This window comes from Trichosurus vulpecula, chromosome 6 (assembly GCF_011100635.1).
Source record: "Trichosurus vulpecula isolate mTriVul1 chromosome 6, mTriVul1.pri, whole genome shotgun sequence".
Lineage (NCBI taxonomy): Eukaryota > Metazoa > Chordata > Mammalia > Diprotodontia > Phalangeridae > Trichosurus > Trichosurus vulpecula.
In genome coordinates this window covers 245,508,328-245,522,849 of record NC_050578.1, presented here as the reverse complement: position 1 = coordinate 245,522,849, position 14,522 = coordinate 245,508,328, and the positions used below count along the sequence as shown (strand labels likewise).

The following is a 14,522-nucleotide window of genomic DNA, read 5'->3' as shown; positions in this document are numbered from 1 at the left end:
TGCAAGTCACTTAACAACATTTGGAGAGGAATCTGCAAATGTTTGGAGGAGAATCACTTGCAAAAAGGCTTCTTACCCCACATAACAAAACAAAATGCCATGTGTGGCAGAGGCTGAGGGGCAGGCTTGGGCATCATCTCCAACTACCGGAGGAATCCCAGAGCGGAAGAGGCTGCTTCCGGAGGTAGCGACTCCCCTGTCACTGGAGGTTTTTTTAAAGAGAGGTTAGATGACTTTTGTTGTGGCTAAAAAGGACCGGGCTAGACGGCAGTTTGGCCGCGTGTTTCTGAGCTTGGCTTCCTGTTTTGACTTGAAGGCTTCTGACATTCAAACGTACTTTTGAAAGCTAAATGTCGTCTGATTTACAAAGAGGCTCCACAGGTCTGTGATCAAGACTGAACTTCTCAGATAGTTGGCTTCAGGAACTGAAGTGTGGCAGGAACATAATTAATGGGTTTGTTCATTTGTTCTTTCTATAACACTAACATGGCCATGCTTCTCATCCTTATACCCATTCGTAACCACCATCCTCCCTGTTATTTATTGTCATTGTTAATAATTTCAATATTATTGATACTTCTATATTTCCTATTATAATTAACAATGTGATATTAATAAAATATTAATGATAGTAACAACTAGAATTAATATGACATTTTAAGGCTAGGAAGGCACTTTACAAATGCAAATATGGTCACACTGTGTCCTTACAACAACCCAGGAAGGCAGGTGCTATTATTAGCTGGATTTTATAGATGAGGAAACAGAGATGAAATCACTTGCCCAGGTCACACAATTTAAAGTGTCTGAGGCAGGATTTGATCTCAGATCTTCCTGGCTCCAACCATGCATGGCACTCACATCTGGTCTGGCCAAGGCAAAGTACAGAGACATTATCGTCTTCTAATTCCTGGGAGCTATGCCTGTCTAATACAGTCTAAAATCCCATTAGCTTTCTGGGTTGCCGTATCACACCATTGACTCACATGGAGTTTGTGGTCCATTAAAACCCCCAGATCTTCTTCCAACAGACTCCTGTGTAGTCATGCCTTCCCCATCTTGTACCTGGGAAACTCATATTTTGAACCCAAGTGAACCAACAGGTAGGTAATGCAAATATTATAATCCCTGTTTTGCACATGGAGGTCTTTGGGGTTCACAGAGGTCAGGAGCTTTGCCTAAGGTCACATGAAGATTAAGTGGCAAAGTCAGGACTTGAACCCAGGCCTTTGGACTTCTAATCCAGTGTTCAAACTTTCCTTGAGGCCACACTACCTCTCATGGACCTTAATGAGCTCTAGCAGCCCCAGCACCAAGAGGAAAGCCTGGGTCCCACTGAGCAGCCCCTCCACTGAGCCCGCTGGAGTTGACTGAACAAGGAGAGAAGAGGGAAACAGATCCCTTAGTTTGTCATTAGCAAGACTGGCTTGAGGGTGCAGCTTGCTGGTGACAGCCTTTCTTCTTGTGATGGCGAGCGGGGAGAAGGGCTCCATCCATCTGGGGCAGTCTGTATGTCCAGTGAGTCATGAAGCAAGAAGGCTGGTTGTCAGGGAGACTTCCCTAATGGCCAAATCTATTAGACTGTGAAATGGTCTCCTGAGGGGGTCCTCATTGCCTCGGGAAGCTAGACAAAGCCCTCAGAAAGGACCCTGGGCAACCCTCCTTCATTAATGGGAGCGGCCCTGACCAGCCATGAACCGCCTCTCTGACTTTAAGATGGTGGGTGATCTCAGGCAGGACGGGGAGCCGGAACAAAGAGGGAGGCTGGGGGAGGGGGAGGAAACAGTGCCTTTGTCAAAGATGCATCCTGTATCGGCCCCTGCTTTACCTTGCTTGTGGCAGGATGAAAACAGAAAAGTCCTTGTTAAGGCACTGAATTGCTTCTTCTGAAGAAGTGGGAGATCGTCCCCTTCCCCCAGCCCTTAGAGGAAAGCTCTACTTCCAAATCCTATTATGGAACCTTTCTCCTAAAGGGATTTCATGCCCTGACCCTTCCCCAAAAGCCCTCTCCTGTTTTGAGTTTCTTGTCAGTATCCTATCTCCCTGTGGAGAAACCCCCAGATGGGGGTTTCATGGGACAGTAGTGCAAAATGTACTGCCCTGCTCTGGGGCATTGGTAGGCCAGATCCTCACAGGGTTGGTTGATGTTACTCTCCTCATGAGGCCTGATTCTCTGATTCTACCTGGGCTGTAAAACTGGGCACACAGTCAGCTTGTGAACTGACTGTTGGCTGACCCTCCTTGACCACTGGTAACATTCCCCTGGCTGTGGCTGATGTTCTTGAGGCACGAGGTAGAGCAGTCGGCATGGTTTTGACCCAGTCTGGTGACTTCTCGGGTCTGGAGCAGTTCGAGGTAGTTCTCCCGACAACGACCTCTCCTCACTGGATTGTTGTCTCTCCCTTCCAGCTTGCTGGACAGGGTACAAAAAGGGAACACTATTTTAAAGAAGCCAAAGGACAAATCATTTGCCAGCCATTCTCCAAGAAACACTGGAGAACATCCTCTTCTCTCTTATCACTGACTCATGTCCATGCCTGCTGACGCTGTTGTCTCTTTGCTATCTTGCAGGCCCTTCATGCTCCTCCCTCCACTGATGGAATGGATGCGTGTGGCCATCACCTACGCAGAACACCGTCGCAGCCTGACTGTGGACAGTGATGACATCCGGCAGACAGCTCGACTACTCCTGCCTGGCCTGGACTGTGAGCCCCGGCAGTTAAAGTATGTGAGATGTGCTCGTTGGGATGGGATGGGAGCATGCCAAGTCCCATACCCTGTAAGGACAGAGTTGGCAGGGGTGGGGTGGCGGTCCCAAGCCTACAGACAACATTTTGTTGAGCAGAGGAGGCAAGTTGTTTGGTTTGGTTTGGTTTTCTTCTGTGACCTCTGCTGGCCATAGCCATCCACTTCCCATCTCACAAAGATGTTGGGAGGGTGGGTGGTAAATGCTATAAATGTTTTGAACTTCTCTGAGAAAGTCCCCCATAAATACCCAGGTGTGTTATTAGAGTAGCTTATAAATCTTAATCAAGACTGGTCCCTGGGGACCATCCCCATCTCCCAAGATTCCATGATTTGTACATGTAACAGGCAAGTTGGAATGGAAAAACCCAGTAGAAGAGCTCAACATTGTGGACATGAAAAAAGAATCCCAACCCTTTCCTCTGTCTTGGAATCGGGTTGTTCTCCTCATAGGCTGCTCACTCTGGGAAAGTGGGATAGAGGTTTTCTTGACCCCTTGTAGCCAGTGAGAGCCCCCATATTCTTCTCCCTTCCCCAAAAGAGCCATACTAGCCATAATGCCTGATCTAAATCCCAAAGCAGACATTTCTCCATCACTATAATTGGTCCCCATTATGCATGGTTGCAAAGAAAAAAAAAGAGAGAGAAGGAGACAGTCCCTGCCATCAAGATGCTTACATTCTGTTGAAAGAAAACAACATGTACACACATAAATAAATGTGGGGAGATGAGTAGGGGCCTGAGGCTGAGCTGAGCTGTAGGAAACTAGGAATTCTTGGGGATGGGAGAGAGGGAAAGCATTCCCAGCATGGTGGACCTGTGTAGGGAGACTGGGAGAGACTGGAAATGTCAGGTATGAGATGCATAAAACAAGAACTGATGTCTTCTTCATCCAAATCTATGATACCAAGTATGCCAGTCTGGCTGAGATACGGAGTATATAAAGGAGAGTAAGGTGGAATGGTTAGGGGCACAGACATTTCCAATAGTGTGACCCTGATTTGGGAGGGGAGGTAGAATGTTACATATGGAAAATGGTGACTATGCCACCAAGGCACTTTGTAGAGTATTTCATGATTTGTTGAGAGAGGATGAAGCTGACTGTGTCTAAGACCATCCCTCACTTGGCCATGTGGCCAATTGGATCCTGTAGGAATCTCACACCCAGCCTGGTGTTTCTGGGGCTCCCTGACCCTACACTGAGTCCCAGCGGAGAGAAACACTCCCTGAACCCATCCCAGGAAAATTCCCCCAATGCAGCTCATACCCTCTTGTCTTTCTCTTGAACAGGCCTGAATGTTGTTTCAGTTCCTTTCGGAGACTGGATGCCAAAGCAGCCACTGAGAAATTCAATCAGGACCTGGGTTTCCGGATGCTCAACTGTGGGAGGACAGATCTCATCAACCAGGCTATTGAGGCACTGGGGCCCGACGGGGTTAACACCATGGACGACCAGGTAGAGACAGGGAAATTTGGGAGAATCTGAGCAGTGAGAAACAGGTCTTCCAAAATGTCTCCTAAAAGACTAGGAATAGGAAGGCAGAAAGGAAGGAAGGAAAGAGGGAGGAGGGAGAAAGGGAGAGAGGAAGAGAGAGAGGGAAGGAAGGAAGGAAAAAGGCAAGGAGGGAGGGAGGAGGAAGGAAGGAAGGAGAGAGGGAAGGAGTGAAGAAAGAAAAAGAAAGAAGGAAAGAAAGAGAAAGGAAGAAAAGAAAAAGGAGAGAGAGGGAGGAAGGAAAAAAGGAAGGAAGCAGTGAGGGAAAGAAAGAGAGAGAGAGAGTGAGAGAGGAGAGAGAGGAAGGAAAAGGGGAAGAAGGAGGATAGAAGGAAGATTATTATTAAGCACTTACTGTGTACAAAGCCTGGATACAATTCCCCCTCCCATCCATACCTCACATCGTGAGATGGTATATGTAAAGCAGTTAACTCACATTTATATGATGGTGAGAAAGTACAGTGTACGAGCATGGATCTCTCCAGCAGCCAGCCTTCCTTCCTTGCTCCATTTGCAGCTGTTTATTATTACTGTTATCCTTAACTGTTATCTTGATCTGTTATCCAGTTCAAGCTAGGAAATCCAGGAATGGGATTGCCATTTCTCTGGGCTGAACTTCCAACCCTGGAATGCTGGAGAGTTTTACTAGGTGGGGGGGGGGGTGGAAACAGGAGGCCAGGAGGTCAGGGAAAGCCCACCTGGTACCTTGCTCAAACATTGGACACACACACAAATACAAATGACTGTCGGTCTTTCGTTGGACAGAGTGACTGAACACGTACTGTGTGTGTCTCACTGTTGTAGGTACTGTAGGTGATTCACTGTTTCATAGGGCTAGAGCTGGAAGGGACCTCAGAGACTAAATGATCAAACCCCCCCCCCATTTCACAGATGAGAAAACTGAGACCCAGGGAAATTAAGTGACTTGCCCAAGCTCATGTAGGTATTAAGTATCAGGGGAGAGAATTCAACCCAGGTCCTGACTCCAGAGCCGGTGTCAAGGCCGTTGTATTCACACTTACGTGGACTCCTTCATGAAAACCCTCTGATATAAACGGAGCAGGCATTCTCCCCGTTTTACAGATGGAGAAACTGAGGCTCAGAGAGACTAGGTGATTTGCCCACAGCCACAGACAACTAGCAGGCACATCCTCAGGCCAGCACACTCTCCTTATCCTTAAAGGAGCTTATGATGTAGGTAGATATGAGAAAAGAAAACATGTGCTATAAGGCCATTGATGACCACGTGCCTAATGAAGAGTCCAGGCAATCAGTGCCCGGGCAGTTCAGAAGTGGGTGCGGCGTGGTCTGGGAAGGCTTCCCGGAGGAGATGAGGGATGAGGAGGTTGTAGCTAATGGGCGTATGGAGGAGAACGTGCTGGGCACAAATAATAATGTATTTCAGTGTTTAAGTGGAAATGGGCAGAATGTGTGTCCTGAGGGAAAAGAAGCAGGAAGCCAGGCTGGAGGCCTGGGTTCAGATCCTGCTCCTGACCCTTGACTAGTTCTGGAAGCTCTCCAGCTGGGCGCCATGCAGCCGTCTGAGACCTAGCTGTGAAGGCACGGATTCCCAAGCCTTGGAATGCATGCACCTCCAGCGGGGCTTGAGAAGCTTGTGGAGGGGATATGTTGTTTTTTTCTTCATGAAAAATGAATTATCTCGTATATTCTGGGCGAACTCCAGAATTTCTTTCTTTTCAGATTGAATGGGGGGAGGCCTGGGAAGGTTTAATTAAGGCCAGTAAAGTATACAGGGACCAAAAAGGGTTGGGCTCCCTGTGCTAAGGCACAGACAGTTTATCTGGGGTCAGACCATCTAGATCCCCCCAGAGCCCTGGGACTGGGCCCGGTGGCCTGCCTGGGGAGATTCAGGCTTCTTGGGCTTCGGAGACATTTGTCATTGTGTCACGTGGTTATGACTGCTGCCCCCGGGAGCATCCCGGACAAAGCTAGATTTGGAGTCAGACCTCACAGCTCTGCTACTGCTGGTGTGTTTGAGCTCAGCCCCGTCCCTTGTCCCCCAAGCCTTCCGTGGTTGGACTAAGTGATTCCTAATGTCCTCTCTGCCTTTGTATCTTAAGGCATATCTCCTGAGCGCCTGCTGTGAGACCCGCCCCTACTGAGCCAAGTCCTCAGGGGTTGGGGTTTCCTGGGCAAGAAACGGAGCTAGCATTGAAGTGGTCCTTTCAGGTTTACAACCCACTCGGCGCCTTTTCTCCGCTGATCCCCACAACAACCCTGTGAAGTAGAAGCTGTCGTCATACCCCATTTTACAGATGGAGAAACTGAGGCACAGAGAATTTAAGAGTCACAGAGCTTAGAGGCCAGATTTCCTAACTCCTGGCCCCATACCCTACCCGCTGTGCTCCCTAGCTCCCTCTAAAAATGACTTGATCTTAGTCCTCAAGGAGCTGGCCAATTAGTGGCAGCTCTGACAATCAGTCAGTCAATAAACATTTATTAGGCACCTTCTATGTGCCAGGCACTGTGCTGTGCACTGGGGATACAAAAAGAGGCAGGCAGAAGACAATCCTTGCCCTCTAGGAGCTAATGGTTGAATTAAATCTCTGAGAATTAATCAGTAAACCTTTATTAAGCACCTACTATGTGCCAGGCATTATGCTATATGATAGGGCTACAAAAAGAGGCAGAAGTCAGTCTCTACCTTCGTGGGGCCAGCAGTTTCATTGGCGATCTGAGCAGGGAACAGATTGTGCCTCAGGGGAGCAGCTTTCTCCCAGGGCCCTGGTCTGTCTTTTTTCCTATTTACTTGCTGGCCTTTGATATTTCTGGAGCGATCTGTTGGTAAACAGCCCCGTCTCTCCCCCTGATTAATCTCAGACTATTCATTTGTCTCCAGGCATCCAGAGAGAGGGATTTACAAGGCTGGGCGATCCTGTCTACACACACATCACTTAATAAATAACATTTTAAGGCTCCAGGAAAATGCTTTCTGGGGAAACCACTGAGAGTTAACTCCTTCTCTGCAGGGCTCTTTTGGGGAAGGTGGAAGCACTTATCCCTGTTCAAGCTTGGGAAGGGAAGTGGCCACACCAAGTGGGCATTTCTGAGCCCTGGGAAAACTGGGGTGTCGATGGCTAACGAGCTCTCTCCCCCACCACTGATTTTTCATCTGCTGTTTTTTCATCTGCTATTTTCTTTAGTTAAGTCTTATGGACTCGTAGTGTCTAGAGCCAGAAGGACCCTCAGAGGCCACCGCACCCAAACTCGATAATTTTATAGCTGAAAAAAATTGAAGCCCCCCCCAAATTACATTGATTTGCCAGTAGTCACACAGCTAGGAGGTAGCAGAACCCCAGAATCTGAAGCCTGCACAGGCATCCCCCAGGGCCTATGTGTAGATGTTTTGGTGGGTTAAGAGCACTGGCCCTGAATGGAGTCCAAAGAGACCAGGGTTAGAATCCTAGATGTGTGTGACTCTGGGCCTCAGGATACTCACATGACATGCAGTCCATCAGGAAATCCAGAAAGCATATAGGGGCTGGACACGGTGCAGAGACAAAAATAAAACCATCCTGCCTTCAGAGAGCTTATGTTCTATACTTTAAAACGTGATTATCTTAAATCATCATCATCATACATCCCAAGTGCACTCTGCCTACGTGTGTATTCCATAGGGAACCTCAAAGGCCACTGAGTCCAATCCTCTCATTTTTACAGCTGAGGAAACTGAGGCCTGGAGGGCGAAGCAGCCTACCCAGTGTCACACAGCTAGTAAGTGTCTGGGGCAGGATTCAAAGCCAGCTCCTCTTCACCGGCTCCATGGTGCTCGTCTTCCAACGGGCCTGCCTGGACCATGTCAACGTTAGGTTGACTCAGGTCCAGAGTCCATCAGGGAGCAGGAGCACGAGTCCCCCTGAAACCCTTCAAATGGCTGAATATCTCTGTCTTTGTCCATTTAGGGGATGACCCCACTGATGTATGCCTGCGCTGCCGGGGATGAAGCGATGGTCCAGATGTTAATAGACGCTGGGGCAAACTTGGACATCCCGGTGAGTGACCTCCAAACCCCTGCATGCCCTACATCCTTCGCCTGTCACTGAGTGTCCTGCTGGCCCTCCTTGTTGGCCATCCTAGATGTGGGCCCCAAGAGAAGGAGCTCCATCCTCTCCAGAAGGACGGGAGTCCTGGGCTAGCCAAAGGCAGGTCACGCTTGAGGTTAAGCCTTGCTTCCTGAGCCAATGAGGTGCAGTCTCCAGTGTGCAGCGAGTCCAGTGGTAGCTGTACCCCACCCCCATCTGCTGCCATCTTGCACAGCCCTCCCTCCCAGGGTTGGCCTGGTCACCTCTTCTCAGGTGTGTCAGTCAAAGAGGTAACCATGGCCCCTGTAGGAGAAAGTGAACTCTCAACTGGATTTCCCAACCCCCAGGTCCCAAGCAGTTCTCCCCGGTACCCATCAGTCCACCCTGACAGCCGACACTGGACCTCACTGACATTTGCTGTGCTGCATGGGCATATCTCTGTTGTTCAGGTGAGTTCCCCAGCCTCCTTCCCTTCCTAGAACTTCTCTCCCTTACACCTGCACCACTCCACAGCATCAGCATTTTCAAGTGTGGACATGACCCTTGGTCCAGGCTCCTTCCTACCACAACCCTCAGCAGTCAGCTAGCCTTTCTGACAGAAAAGGCACAGAGAATAATGATTTGCCCAGGGTCCCAGAGATTTAAAAAAAAAAAAAAAGAAAGAAAGCTTCAGAAGCAGAATTTGAACCTAGGTCCTCTGTCTTCAGAGCCAATTCTCTTTCCATTATACTGGCTCAGAACCTCAGAGGGGATCTGATCCAACCATGGCCTAAACAAAAATCCCCCCTAAAACCTGGTTGACAAGTGGTTATCTAGCCAGTACTCGAAGACATCCAAGGAGCGGGGGACTCACTACCTCTCAAGGCAGGCCATTCCTCTTTGGGGCAGTTCTCCATGTTCCCCGGGGAATGTCTAGACTTGTGCCCAGTTTCATCGCCACCTCCATCATCTTGGCATTGGCACAGCCGGCCATGTCAGGGCTTGTTTTTGATTGACAAGCGTCTTGTCAGCAGCTTTGCGGCTGACCTCTGTCCCTGCTCTTCCTCTCCGCCCTGCTCCCCCTCCCTGCCTGGTCAGCCTGGTCAGCTTCTTACAAGAGGCAGAGAACCAACCCTTCAGATTGCTGGCCTTGAATTTCAGCGATGTGCCTAAGGTCAAGCAGGTTATATATGGCACAGCCCCCAGGAGAACGGCAGCTCCTTGAGAGCAGGGGCTTTTAATTTGGTCTCTGTGGCCCCAGCACTCAGAGTAGCACCTGGCAAGAATGGGTACTTAAAAAACGCTTGTTAGAGTGAATTGAATTGAACCGGATGTCCCCTCTTCCTCCATGCCAATGGAAAAGGCATGGATGGGTGGGTGCTGAAGCCCATGTCTGCAGTCCTCCAAGGGCAAGGTCTTCAAAGCTGACCTTGGGTTCAGTGAGAGCAGAGTAGAATCCCCTCCTCCATCACACCTCCTCCTCCCCACCCCCTGGCCTGGAAGAGCCTGCTGGAGCGCCTTCCAGTATCCAAAGTAGGTCATTGTCTCCACTAGGTGTGCCACTAAGGAGAGCGGCCACAGGAGGAGGGAGATGATGGCCGAGGGAGGGACAGGGCCCTTCCTTCTGGGGGGCGGGGGGCTTATTTCCCAGCTTGCCGTTGATGTACAGGACTCTCACTTCCTCTGGCTGCCCAAATGTAGTTCTGATGCTCAGTGTATCAAAGGGCCCAGAGGCTCTTCCCTCTTCCCATTCCTGCACCCCCAGCCCATCCCCCTACCAGCCTACCCAGCTCCAGCCTCCGCATCCCGGCTCACCGTAGTTCTCTGCCCTTTCTCTGGCAGCTGCTTCTCGATGCTGGTGCCCACGTGGAGGGCTCCGCAGCAAACAGTGAGGAGGAAAGCTATGCAGAGACGCCCTTGCAGCTGGCCTCGGCAGCAGGTAACTGCCCCCCACCCACAGCCACCAACGGGCTCCCTGCACACCAGGAGCCCTGCTAGCCCAGCTGAGGCCCCCAGCATCACGTGAACCTTGCATGGGGGCAGGGGAGGGGAGAACTTGAAAGCCTTCCAGTGGGCTTGGAGTCTGTCCCCTGGCATCCCACTCTCCTCATCCATCAGTGGGTTTGTACAGAGCTTGGCACCCAGACAAGACTAAACAGAGACACCAAGAGGGAATCCTTGACAGAGCAGGCTTTTCTCTGGGTGGCCTTCAAAGGCCCTAAAGGAGAGAGAAAGAGATCGCCTGCTTTCTCCCTCTACATTTGTCTTCCCAGAGCATTTCTTCACTTCACCCCTTGTGAAATGTCTCTGGGTGAGGGTTTTCAAATTGTTTGTTTTCTTTTTGGTAAGGGGAACAGTTTGGATGACAGGCTTCCCTCAGGTCCCTTTCACCTTCAGCTTTGACCAGTCAGGTGTCCCTTTGAAGTGGTTTTTATTTTAACATCATTATGATGATTCCACCACCACCTGCCCCACCAAACAGAACCCTCCCTTGTCACAAAGAAATAGCAGTTAAAAATACAAATCAGTACCTCGTCTGACAAAATATGCTTCCTTCCACCCCGAGGTTCACCACTTTTCTGCCAAGAGGAGGGAATGCCCGACCCCCCCCCACCATTTTTTGAGGCACTTGGGGTTAAGTGACTTGCCCAGGGTCACACACATAGTGTCTGAGGTCAGATTAGAACTCAGGTCCTCCTGACGCCAGGGCTCTGTCCACTTAGGTACCCCATGACTTTCCTTTATCTGAATGTGGTCACAGTATAGATTACTCTCTGTTCTGCGTCAGTCCATAAGAGTCTGCCTCAGGTTCCCTGAATTCTTACTTACTGTTTCCTTGTGGCTCACTAATTCTCCCTAACATTCACGTGCCATAGTTTGGTCAACCATTCGCCTAATTGCTGGGCAGCCACTTGGGTTTCAGACTTTTGCTATCACCGCCCCCCAAAAATATGCTGCTGGGATCAATTTTGTGTCCTGTGAAGTCCCTGAGATATAGGCCTAGAAAGATCTGCCTCTTGTTCCAGGGAACTATGAGCTGGTCAGTTTATTGCTGAGTCGGGGAGCTGACCCTCTCCTGAGCACACTAGAAGCCAATGGAATGGCCTCCTCACTCCACGAAGATATGAATTGCTTCAGCCACTCAGCAGCCCATGGCCACAGGTACGTAAAGCCAGCCACCCCAAGCCCCACAGGGTTCCAGTACATCTAGCCAGGAGGAGGAGCCTCTGCTGTAGACCTGGGGAGGCCGGTAGGGCTGGAAGGAGAGAGATGCTGGATCTTCTGTCGGGAAAAGGCTTGATGGGCTGGGCCTAGGGCTTTCTTTCAGGGAGCCTTGGCCTGTATGGTCAGAGCGGAGGAAAACTGCTATCTCTAAACTGATCCAGCCAGTGGCTTTTTAAAGAGTAAAGACCTAACTGTGAATCAGGACCAGATAAATGTAAAAATGGCAGGCTGTCACGAGTCAGACGTGGCCTCGTTTCCTTTCACCGTTCGTCCTTCCAAAATGAATCCTCAGAAGTCCTAAATGGCCCAAGTACAGGGTTCCCCTTTACAGAATAGCACAGCTTTGGAGTTGTCCACTCCCATTAAAAGTTTAGAATTTAGAACTGGACAGGATGGTAGATGAAGAGCTGGGATGGACCATGGAGGTCATCCAATCCAACACCCTCATTTTACAAATGAGGGAACTGAGGCTGAGAGATACTGGCCTCCAGATTCTTCTGAGAATCAGAAGTAATAGCAATGGGCATCCGAGGCCAGGAAGCCTTCTTCAGGCAGCATGGGGGTGGGAGTGGGGGTGGGAAGGAAACAAGATGATTTTTTTTTTTTCCTAACCCTTCTCTCCAGAGCACACGATCATCTGGAGAAGGGATGGAGGGAAGGGTGGGACAGGTTATCCTTATATCCGCCCAAGAATACACATTCATTCAGAAAGCGTCTCAGGACCTCTCTGGGTCCCATATGAGTAGGGAGAGCTCCCACTGGTGGCCACTTGGAGAAATAGCTCTGCCTCTGCTCGGCCCTTCTCAGGGGACCATGCAATGCTCACACCAGAGCAGCCCCTGAGATACAGAAAGGGAAATGGAGGGACTGTCGTCAGGGGCTGCCCAGATTGGGTTCTTGAGGCCAATCCTTATGTCTTCCACCTAGCTGGGAATTACAGGCACAGCCACCAGCACTGGCCCTGCTACCCCTCTGTTTCAGCTTCCTTATGTAAATGACTCCGCTTTCCAAAGCCAGGGGTCCTGAGGTGAGCCAAGGAAGCAGCGTGGGGCAGTGGAATGAGCACTTAATTTGCCACTAAAGGACACCGGTTCAAGTCGCAGCTGTACTCCTCAGGAATCATTTCCCTGCCGTGGGCTTCAATTTCTCCATCTCTACGACAGGGGAAATATTTGACCTCTAAGATCCCTCCCAACTCTCAATTCTGTGACCCTATGAGGTGACTAGAGTAGGGTCGGAGAAAGGAATGACCAGAAGAAAGGGCAGCCTTGGAAAGGTCTTTGGTTTCTCCCTACATAGAGTAGCATAGGAGTTCAGAGATGATGAAAGAATCGTAATCATTGCATTTTTTAGCGGGAAAGGTGTAAGTGAAAGTCTAAGGCTGGTACTTCAAAGACCCATGTGGCATTCAGAGGTCCCCCAGTCCTGCTTAGAGTAGGACTCTGGCTCTCTCCAGAGACCTTAGACTATGACCAATGCTGGGCGGAGTCCAACAAGCCATGTATGCATGCCTTGATTGTCCTCAATAAACATTCATCGATTGATAGTCCAAATGCAAGCTGTTATTAATCATTCATTCAACAAAAGGTCATTTAAATACCAATGAAGATCAAAGGTTTCCAGTAGAAAGAATCCTGGGGGCCAGTGAGTCCAGCCCTTCCTCCCCCACTTTGTATACCAGTGAATGAAGAGGCACTTACTACACCTTTGTTGGCTAACCACTGTGCTGATTGTCGAGGATGAAAACACAGGAAAATTCCTGTCCTCAACTGGCCAGCATTGTAATAGAGGGATGAGGATTAATTATCACATGATGAGTAAGTGTCTGAGATGTGATCTGAATCCAGGTCCTCCTGACTCCAAGTCCACTGTCCTGCCCACTACACCACACAGCCTTTTGTACCACATACAAGTCACAGAGGAGGATGAACAAGATACATAGTCCCTCCCCTGGGGGAGCTTTCCAGTGGAGCAGAGATAGACAGGACCACAGACAGTTATAATCCAGGGTAGAATGTGATACTTGGAGGAACACTCAGAGTGCAGGAGAGGAAGAGATCCTTTGTGGATGGAGGAGTCATTGAGGAGGAGGAGGAGCTGACATTTGTCTTGGCCCTAAAACTTTGGGTAGGATTTCAATAGGCAGAGATTAGGGGTAAGGATTCCCCCAATTCATTGGTGCCCCGCCACATATGCACACACAAATTATCTATTACTGTTTTTGCATAGGACATTGAGAGTGGATCTGTGATTTCATAAGGAAATTCTCTACCAATGCAGGCCAGTTAACTTACAATCTTAGAGACTTGCTTAGAGAACTGGGAGGTTGTGTCCAGGGTCACACAGCCAGTATGTGTTAGAGGCAAAACATGAACCCAAGCTTTCTTGACTCCAAGGCTAGCTTCCTACACATTAAACCACATTGCTTTTCTTATAGTTTGCATATATCTTGTATTTACCTGTATAATTTGCATACGTCTTTACTCATCAGTTTATGAGTTACATTCCTCCAATAGAGTATAAGCTCCATGAGGACAAGGGCTGTCCTTTTTTTATATCCTCAGTGCTTAATGTTTGTTTTGGTGGATGGATGGATGGATGGATGGACAGATGGGCAGATAGATGACTGGATAAATGGATGAATGGGTAGATAGATGGACAGACAGGTGGATGGATGGATGGATGGATGGAAGGATGGATGGATGGATGGATGGATGGATGGATGGATGGATGGATGGATGGTTAGATAGATGGGTGGGTAGGTAAATAGATGAGCAGATGGATGAATAGGTAAATGGATAGATAGATGGGTGGATGGTTGGGTGGATGGATGGATAGATGATGAACAAATGGATGGATGGATGGATGGATGGGCGGATGGGTAGGTAAATAGATGGATAGACGGATGGGTGGATGGATGGATGAATGGATGGATAGATAGATGGACAGATGGGTAGATGGATGGTTGGATAGATATATGGACAGATGGGTAAATAAGTAAGTGAATACTTTAATGCATGCACCCATGGGGTTCTCTC

The 14,522-nt window shown here is 49.2% G+C and overlaps 1 protein-coding gene across 1 annotated transcript in view; it reads left to right on the top strand.

Moving 5' to 3' along the window:
- Window positions 1-14,522, top strand: part of ABTB2 (ankyrin repeat and BTB domain containing 2) — a 192,909-nt gene that overhangs the window by 164,542 nt on the left and 13,845 nt on the right. The window contains exons 4-9 of the mRNA XM_036763219.1: window positions 2,572-2,724; window positions 4,036-4,201; window positions 8,161-8,250; window positions 8,628-8,729; window positions 10,102-10,198; window positions 11,286-11,421. Coding sequence (XP_036619114.1) covers window positions 2,572-2,724; window positions 4,036-4,201; window positions 8,161-8,250; window positions 8,628-8,729; window positions 10,102-10,198; window positions 11,286-11,421 — 744 coding nt within the window. The remainder of the gene's footprint in view (window positions 1-2,571; window positions 2,725-4,035; window positions 4,202-8,160; window positions 8,251-8,627; window positions 8,730-10,101; window positions 10,199-11,285; window positions 11,422-14,522) is intronic.